The 9,575-nt window shown below is 34.9% G+C and overlaps 1 protein-coding gene across 1 annotated transcript in view; it reads left to right on the forward strand.

Annotated features, from left to right (window-relative positions):
* The window catches only part of PPFIA1 (PTPRF interacting protein alpha 1), a 58,100-nt gene extending 50,850 nt beyond the window's left edge, over positions 1 to 7,250 (forward strand). Inside the window, 5 exon segments of the mRNA XM_040560612.1 lie at positions 98 to 273; positions 695 to 763; positions 3,283 to 3,448; positions 4,709 to 4,779; positions 5,779 to 7,250. Coding sequence (XP_040416546.1) covers positions 98 to 273; positions 695 to 763; positions 3,283 to 3,448; positions 4,709 to 4,767 — 470 coding nt within the window. The 3' untranslated portion in view covers positions 4,768 to 4,779; positions 5,779 to 7,250.
* Positions 7,251 to 9,575: the final 2,325 nt, after the last annotated feature.

Raw genomic sequence — 9,575 nt, forward strand, 5'->3', positions numbered from 1 at the left:
TTAGCAGGATACAGATCAAGAAAGGACTGTTTTTTTTTTTTTTTTCCCCAGAAAAGTTACATTATATAAACAGGAAACTTTTTTCTTTACTTCGTAGATGTCCTTGTCTGGAGCAACGAGAGAATGATTCGTTGGGTATTGTCCATTGGTCTTAAGGAATATGCGAATAACCTTGTAGAGAGTGGAGTTCATGGTGCACTTGTGGCCTTAGATGAAACATTTGATTACAATGCATTAGCTCTCTTATTACAAATACCCACTCAGAACACACAGGTAAGGAAGAATCACTTTTATGGTTGGTGGTTAAGATTGGAAGTGACTATTTCTCAGATAACTGAGAAAAACATATAACTGTGGTTTACTTAGTATTTTCTGCTTAGTAACTTCTAGTTATTAAATCTGCTTGAACAAAGAATATTTTTGGTATCTTTTCCTCATAGCCCATCTTCACATTAGTGTAAAACTTACCTTTTTTGTTTGCTAGTTTTTATTCTGAAATAACTCAATTTGAGCAAGAAATAAACTTCCATGTCATAAGAGACAGTTAAAATGTTGTAACTTCCCAAATACTAAGAATGTTCATTAATCTGATTGGAAGGTCTTAAACGATTTGGGTTATATTACATATCAAAATTAATACAGATTCACTAACTTTTTAGCATTAATTCTGTTTCTTTTGTACTGTAAACTTTAGGCTCGTGCTGTTCTGGAGAGGGAATTTAATAACCTTCTTGTTATGGGCACTGACAGAAGACTTGATGAAGTAAGTTACGTGAGCTGTTGATCTGTCTTGTGGTCCTAGGAACTTTATCAGAACTGTGAAGTGAAAGAATTTAGCTTGACCCTTGTTAAGCTATTGACAGAATTGTGACAGAAATCTTAACTTGAAACTCCTTATGAATTTCTGAATACGGCAGTGTTGTGTATTTAGGTAAAATAACTCCAAATGTGAAAGTGTGAGGTGACATACAAGTTCTGTAGCTCATATGGTTAATGTCTACTAGCAGCACACTTTTGGCTGAATCACTTTTCCTTCTAAAACGTGTGAAACTCAGTGACTAGTGTTGCATATGAATGAAGTATACTTGATAAAGCCACTGTATAGTTGATTTCAATCCTTTGTTATAACAAACAGTATTTCAAATAATTTTGAGCGTATTTCATAAAAGCTTGCCTTATTATTTGTTAATACTGGTATAGAATGACCACCAGAAATATATGTTCATCAAAGTATTTTTTATCAAGTAATCTGTGATTTTTTCCGGTGTATAAACTTCATTCAAACATAGCAAATAGAAAGCTGTAACAAACTAGGTGTGAGACTCTGCACTAGCATGGCCTGACAAGTACTATGTGCAGTTCTGAACACCACAATATAAAGACAAAACTATTAAGAGAGAATCTAAAGGAAGGCAACAAAGATGAAAGGGTCTAGAGGGCAAGATGTATGAGAAGCAGCTGAGGTTCCTCGGTTTGTTCAGCCTAGGAGAGAGGAGACTGAGGGGAGGCCTCATGGCAGCCTGCAGCTACCTCATGAGGGGAGTGGAGGGGCAGGTGCTGAGCTCTGCTCTCTGGGGACACCGACAGGTCCTGAGGGAATGGCATGGAGCTGCCACTAGGAAAAGTTTCTTCACTGAGAGGGTGGTTGGCCACTGGAACAGGCTCTCCAGGGAAGTGGTCATAGCAGCGAGTCTGCCAGAGTTCAAGAAGTGTTTGGACAACGCTCTCATCCATATGGTTTGATTATTTTTTTTGGGGGGGGGGGGGGGGGTGGTCCTGTACGTTGGACTCTATGATCCTTATGGGTCCCTTCCAACTCAGGATGTAGTATGGTTCTGTGACTTTTGTAGTCCCTGTGAACTTGTAGCATAAAGGAGTGCATTAAATCTTTAACCTTTTAAGTTACTCTGTGATGTAATTCAGTGAACAGTTGCAAGCTAGTATTACTTTGACAAGTGAGTCTGAACTCTGTACTACCTCTTCTTTTGTGCTAATGGGAATTTTTGTGGTAGTACATATAGGAGGAACTGATTCAGATTATGACTAAGGTAGCAAAATAGCTAACATGGTTAACCAGATCAGGAAACAACTCCATGATACATGAGAAACATTTATGCTAGTATTTGGACGAGGATAGAGGATGTGTGAGAGTGTTGGCTTAAACTGCTTTTGGATCTACTAAGTGAAGTGTACACCAGTACATTGAGAAAGGAGGTTGCTGTGACAGGTCTTGGTTTGTTTTGCCTTCTTCTTTTGCCTAATAGACTTGTTGCAGCCCTTTTGTGGTGCATCCCGACAGCTGTTCTTAGTATGTATCTGTACTAAGGTTTTAATAATGTCAAGAGAAAGCAGCTTGATAGTTTTCTAAGTTACTTTTCTGTAGTGATGCAAGAGAAGCAGCTTTGAGGGAACAGGTGTTCTGCTCTGTTCTGGCTCTGAGCATCATGAAGATCTCTACAAATAATGCAAGATGCTTGTCTCCAAATTTTAATCCTGAAAGGGGACAAATTTTATGTAAAATAACATTAAAAGGGTAGAATTGTTTCTAAAAGTGAAGCTGGCAAATGTAGGTGCACAGTGGATATTCTGTATTAACATACATTGCAAAAGATGTCTTTGGAAGCAGGATTTAAACTGTGGTATTTAAGGTGTAGTGTTATATTTCTGAAAGACACAGATGTATGATTGGAAGAGAATGCAGTTGGGAGTACTTATCTTGTAATTACCCAAGTGCTTAAGCAAAACACTGAACAGCAATAAAGTATTTACTATATTTGTGTCTTTTTCTCCTCACTATCATTCTAACATTTCTTGTAATTTGTAATGTGAGATGTATCATCATTCCTGTAAGACAGAATTTAAAGTTAAAAAAATTGTTCAGCTTAAGCCTCTGTGTCAGTGTTTCCAAAGCAGCTTCTATGATCTGCTTCACTCCTCATATCACTCACTTATTCTTAGATGATATGACACTTACAGATTACCTCAAATTATGAAGTAAAAAGATCTGAAGTACAAAAAGTTTTGTGCACAAGAATTTCCGTAGTTACTACACATGAATTTACAAGCACATGAATTTCCGTAGTTACTGAGGTAACATGCCTACACTCCAGCAAATGAGCACATATTGTTGAAAACAGAGACCTCTGCAGCTACTAGAGCTGAACTGTTCTGGAAACTAAGTCTTTCAGTCATGGCATATTTACTTACATTGTCAGTAATCCTTTTAATGTCAGTAACAATCCTGATGTTTTGAATTGCTAATGGTGTTTATCAATTTAACAGGATGATGATAAGAGCTTTAGGCGAGCACCTTCATGGAGAAAGAAGTTTAGACCAAAGGACATAAGAGGTTTAGCTGCTGGATCAGCAGAGACTCTTCCTGCAAATTTCAGAGTTACAACCTCAATGTCTTCACCCTCTATGCAGCCAAAGAAGATGCAGATTGATGGTATTGACTTTGTATTATTTTAAGCATGATGCACTTTTTTTTTGCTTGAAATTACAGAGAAATTAAGTTCGAATTGCCTCTTGCTTCGTAAAAGCATCTGCCTTGTGCATGATTGTATATGTAACACTGTTTAACCATTGGGTGCTTTATAATTCCAGGGAACTGTACTAGATAGGGAGTTAGTTTTTGCTTCATTGGAGTAACAAAATGAGAATTATATTTAAATTCTTTTATTAAGCTAGGGAAACAAAATGATAATTTAATAGAAGTCTTGTAATAACATTGTTCACAATTTCCAATTAGTAGCAATTAGACCGATGTAAGTCCCACTTCTGAAATGCAGAAAAATACATTCAGCAAATGGTATAAATAAACACACAGATAATTTTGCGAATATCAAAACTAGAGTAAAATGTGCATTTTTCTTACAGTGGTCACTTAACTATTGTGTGTGTTTGAAACCGCTGTTTCATTCAGTTCTTAGAATGACATATATGTACATTGGTGCATATACATGGGTATAAATATGGGTACCCCCATATTTAAAAAGAAAAAAACATCTTAACCCCCTTCAAAAAAAAAAACAGGAAAAAAAACACCACAAAAACCCTTGGAAATGAAAGTTGATCAAGTGAGGCAGGAAGTATCTTGTCAGTCTTAAAGCAGTCTCCTGGGTACCAGGAGAATAAAATTCCACTCTTTTTTTTTTTTTTTTTTACAAAGTACAAGTAAAAATGAATAGGAAACACATTTAATTAGAATAGGCAGGGTGAGAATTTGTTCATAATCCCAGTTGTCTCAAGTTCTGAAAAGTATATTTGAGTAAAGCTCAAAGAAGCAACCTTTTCACCTTATATGACTGTCTAAAATGTGAGTTGCTATATATATATATTTTAAATATTTTCACTAGCACGAAATATATTCCAGAATTTGTGTGAAAAAAAAAAGTAAAATAAGTTAAATATTTCGTGTGTAAAAGCCCTTCCTTTTTTTTTACTGTATTAAAATATGTATATAAAATAAAAAAATTACTTTTGACAGTTTGTGCGCTAGTTCATGTGCAGGTTTTTTAGCAAACTTTTTGTTAGCCACTGAAACTAGAAGTGGTTAATGTATAAACTGTACAATAAATACAGCTTTTCTAACTTGTAACCTTAGATTTGAGTGAGCATAATAGCTATAGTCACACTGCTGTGATGTTTTTTTGAAAACTAACATGCATGCTGTGTTCTGCATGTCTTCCCATGCTTCTTGGAATAGGCAGTGTATCAGGAACACAAAGATTGGATTCTGCTACAGTAAGGACCTACTCCTGTTAAAGCCTTCTCCTGGTGAGTAAAGTGGATAGGTAAAAAAAAACAAACAGCTATTTATGTAGTAAAATGTCAGGTGTTTTAACAGAATGAATTTACATGCTTACAAAATCCTTTTGAGTTTGCAGGGTAGGTTGTTATATTCAAAATCCACAGCTTTTCTTACAAAGACGACTGAGTTTTAGTATTTACTTCTGTAAGTTATTGTATTTTAAGTGTTTTTTTTTAAACAGCCTCAAAAAGGACACATACTAAACTATGTAGAAAATGTTGAAATATAAAGTTGGATGAAACAACTAGTGAAAGTGGGGAGAAGGGAAAAAACTAAATTAGTGACATGAAGGAAAATAGCATGTGACATTGCAGTTCAGATTATTTTACATTCTTTAATTTTTATTATCTTTGGTTTTTAAGGGTTAACCGCATAGCTTTCCAGTTCTTGGATTTTTCCATACCATTGTGATTACTTAGTTTTGTTGGATTTAGCTACCTGAAGTCTAAAATTTGGGTAGCTGTGGAGCAGTGCCAACAATAAAAGACAGCTTGATAACACGAGGGTATTTAACATATGTTAATATACTTTTCTTCAAATCCTCAATCTTTTCACATACACAAGTTTTAGCTCTAAAGAGTTCTCATATATAAAACATTAATGAGGGAAACTTACCACAACTCAGAACGCCTGGATCTGTCAGTTAAGGGGCCATCTTGAAATCCTTTTAGTTTAAAACATCAAAATTTTGAGTATTTCCCCCCCACACACCTGCCACTACTTATCCTCACTGTTTCAGAACTTTCTGTAGTCAGATGACCTAGGATGAAAATCCAGGAAGTGAAAATACATGACTTCATGTGCTTTACTTCGTAACTGAAAATTCAAGAAGGCAATAAAACTGTATACGTTATGGCATGGCAGTAATTTGATGCATGACTGCTACGTAACTGAGTTGTTTGTGAGGAACTTGGAAGGAAATCTGTTTTAAGAAACTGCTAATGGATTTTTTTTTTTTTTTACAGTTTACCCACACTATTTCTACCGGTGATATGCAGCATTTTGAACATTTGGAAACCGTAACCTGTTAATACTTGTTAAATGGACACTTTGAGATATTTTATTACAGAGTTTTTAATTAGCAAATAAATTCATGAGTACTATAGAGAAAATATTTTAGAATCTAAATGTTTCTTATATTTATGTGACTTCTCATTTATATAGTTACTTACTTTTTTCTGTTTCTATTCAGTCTACAAATCAAATCATTGCTGATTTTTATTCTAATTTTAGTCTTTCCAACTGAATGTACTGTAATGCTTGTATGTATATGTCCCTATAAATAATATAGGGTTTTTGTAAATTATGCGGTTACTGTAATTATCATTGTTTTTTAATAATGAAACTGAAGGTGAAAAGGATTTTAATACCTTTGTACAAGTATCATGACACCAAGCAGTATATATTTCGTCTTTTGGAAATGTTAGCTAGACCTGAAAACAAGTCCAGCTTTTTTTCAGACAAGTATATGTTGTCATAGAAGGTATGGTACATATTTGTTCTTCTTTTTGGAACTGTACCTTTCCACAAAGAGGAATTGTCAAGCAGTGGAAATTTGTCTTTAATTAAAATATAACTCGTTTTAAAAGCTGGGAATAACTACAACATTATGGAACACATTTTAGAAGTGATTGACTCGGTCATAACTCTGTCTCTGCTGTATTTGTATAGCATATCTTCACAGTGACTGAAAACAAGCCATAAGCCAAGAATGGTTTTTTCCTTAACTGAAGAGGATAGACTTCGTAATAATTCCTGGTCTTAATCCACAGGCCACAGAGAGAGTTTTTGTCCTAGGTCTTTTTGACTGAAAACACTTGTGGAAAGATGCTGGTAAAACTAGTTTTAACGGACCAATCATGAAGCACTGCAGTCTCATGTCAAATGACTAGTGAAAGATGAAGGTACAATGTGCTGAAAACTAAAGCAGTGCAGCTCCTAATAAAGGCCTTACTTTTCTTATGTAAGTCATCTTTTGTGTTTTGTAAACTTGTTCTAAAGAGTTGTCTGGACTTCAATTTGGATGGTTGTAGCCATTTTGGACTGTATGAGTAGAAAAATGTATCTGACACTTGTAAATGGCACATTAAAAAGCCAGCAAGAATCCGTTCAGATGGTGCATTATTTATTATGCAACAATATATATAGCATGTCTTTTTTCTTATTGTTTTCCACTTTTAACTTGCTTGTAAAACAATTTCATTGTTACTGTTCTGTTTTTCTATTAATCTTTTGTGTATTTTCAGATTATGTAACAATATGTACAGTCTACTTTTGAACTATTTTTATCACAGTATTATTTATTGCTTTCTTTCAATAAAGTACTGATGCATTTTCCACTGCCAATAAAACACTATTGAAAAGCTAAAATCAAATTGTATGCAGGCAGATACTTTTGTGGTGAGTGGATATTTGTCAATAAAGTATCTTAATGATTCTTTGCTGCCCTGTAGGTCTTGTTTCAAATGATAATTTTGCTCTTCTCAAGTGGAGAAACATTACATTAGAAGTGACATTTTCTTCAGAGTTGTTCAAGTTCATGTCATCAGTTTTTGAAAAACAATTTTTAGAAGAAAAATGCTTTATTGCCTACTTCTAGTAGTTTGAGCTATGGTTTACTTCCCCCGCACAACAGAAACTATCATATGACAGTAGTGTATTTTGATCCATGTGAAGAAGATTGAAGTGCTGTTCTATATATAGAACTTTGTTAATAAAATGATATTGACAGTAGTGATATTTGGGGAGAAACATAGGAGTCTAGGGAACTAGTGAGAAATTGGGTCATAATAGGACTGCTTATTTCAATTTAAATATATTGTAAAGTATTTCTTGTGTAGATGAGAAGACAGAAGAGTAAACTTGCTGAGTCATTGAAGCATATTTCATCATGTCCTCTAGATCCGCAGCAGGATGTGGAATGCACGGAATGGAGAGATAGCGTGATCAATGCTTTAAACGTTCAATAATGCATCTTTGTCTAGCTTTTCTATATATGTCACTGTCTGATAATTTGCAGTCTCTTTTATATTCTCAAAAAAATCTATCTTTATAGAAAAGGTTAAAAAACTGCAGAAGGAAATGTTGACTCACTGTTAGCTGAACTTCATCATTTAGGAAAAAAATCGCATCTCTGGTAGCTGATGTGATGGTAGATGTTCAAAGTCATGTATTGTTGCTTCTCAAAAGTGAGAACAATGTGGTTTAGACTTGTAAAATGTGAAAAGAAAATAAGGTTATTACTGTAAGGCTGTAAAACCCTGACTTATGGAATAATAGAATCAACGTGAGAGCTAGAATAAATGAGTGAAGTAGAAAAAGTTTTCACAAAATAGTAGAACTGCTGGCTTCTTCCTGAGTTACACAGCAAAGCTATCACCATCCTTGAGAAACTTCTGTTTTCAATAACTCCTCCATTCCTCCCACCCCCAACGAAAAACGTTGCAAGTGTATGTGTAAAAGGCACATGGATAAGTTATAGTCATCTTTATTTAAAGCTTAGTTAAATGCAATTTTCTGTAAAATGACATGTCTTTAAAGGCTTCAGTTGTAAAGTGCTGTGAAAATGTTAGTATGTGTTTTGAAATGTGAGAACTCTTTTTTATCTGTAATAAAGAGATGATAGAATTATTTGAGAACTTTACACTTCCAATTTTTGCATGTTTAGAGGGCGGGTAATCTAAGAACAGATGTTAGGAGGAAAGTGAAGCTTTAAGCTATGCAGAATTAGAGGACAAGAAGTTGCTTTTGTGATGTCTTATAGATAGTAGTAATTTATCATGCCAGTACTTGAAGTGGGGTGCACGTGAAGTGATTCAAAGCAGCGTTTGTGCTTGGCCTATACCTACCTGGTCTTGAGAGGAATTTGTCCTGCTGTTGTCTTCTCTTTAAAAGAGCATGACCACTGCTATGAAACTTGCTGGAGCTAAGTATACTAAGGAGTCGGGGGGGAAACAAGTAATTTTCAGTTACTTAAACACAGATACAGTGTTGAAGTATTATTACACTCATTCTTCAGTGTTTGAAGAGTTAGTAAAAGGATATTTTGGTTGAAATTCAGGAACTGTATTGCCTTCAGCTGGGAAGTTTTTTCTTTTCTGGCATTTATTCTGAATAATTTGCTGGTATTATTCTGTTTATTTGGGAGTTGTAGTTTTATTGCACTAGTCGTTTTTGCACAGATGGCAATTAGTCTAATTAAGGTAGCAGCACTGTGTACTTCTATGGCATATAGGAACAGATAGATGAAACTTTATAAAAAAAAGGGTGATACTCCTATCTGTAATCAGGACCGATGAATACTCTGAAAAGGCTTAGGAACAGTAACAGAAAGAATAGGGAGAGGATCCAGGTTCTCTGAGCCTGCTTTCTGCTCTAGCAGACATCTGTTTTAGAGTAAGTTTAGCCTATTTTTTAATATGCCATATATTTTAAGTCTAGAGTAACTTATATTTCATACTGGAAAAACTAAGCTCCTTTATACAGTGAACGGGCTACATCTGACCACATGTGACGAGGTAGTTCTCTTTCTCCAGCTGGCACCTGGTAAGTCATGTGATCCAAAACTTTTAGAAACTGGCCTGGATTTTTTCATAGTATCACCCTTCATTACAGTTGCAGTTTGTGTATGTATATTTTTCCCCTAGAAGTATTCCTTCAACGTTTTCCTTTTTACAAACAGTGACAGTTGTTACCCTGTCGGTAACATCACCTATGACTTGACCTTTTAAAACCCGAGGTGGGCATTGGTTTGTTCGTTTTC

Source organism: Cygnus olor, chromosome 5 (assembly GCF_009769625.2).
Source record: "Cygnus olor isolate bCygOlo1 chromosome 5, bCygOlo1.pri.v2, whole genome shotgun sequence".
NCBI classification, from domain to species: Eukaryota; Metazoa; Chordata; class Aves; order Anseriformes; family Anatidae; genus Cygnus; species Cygnus olor.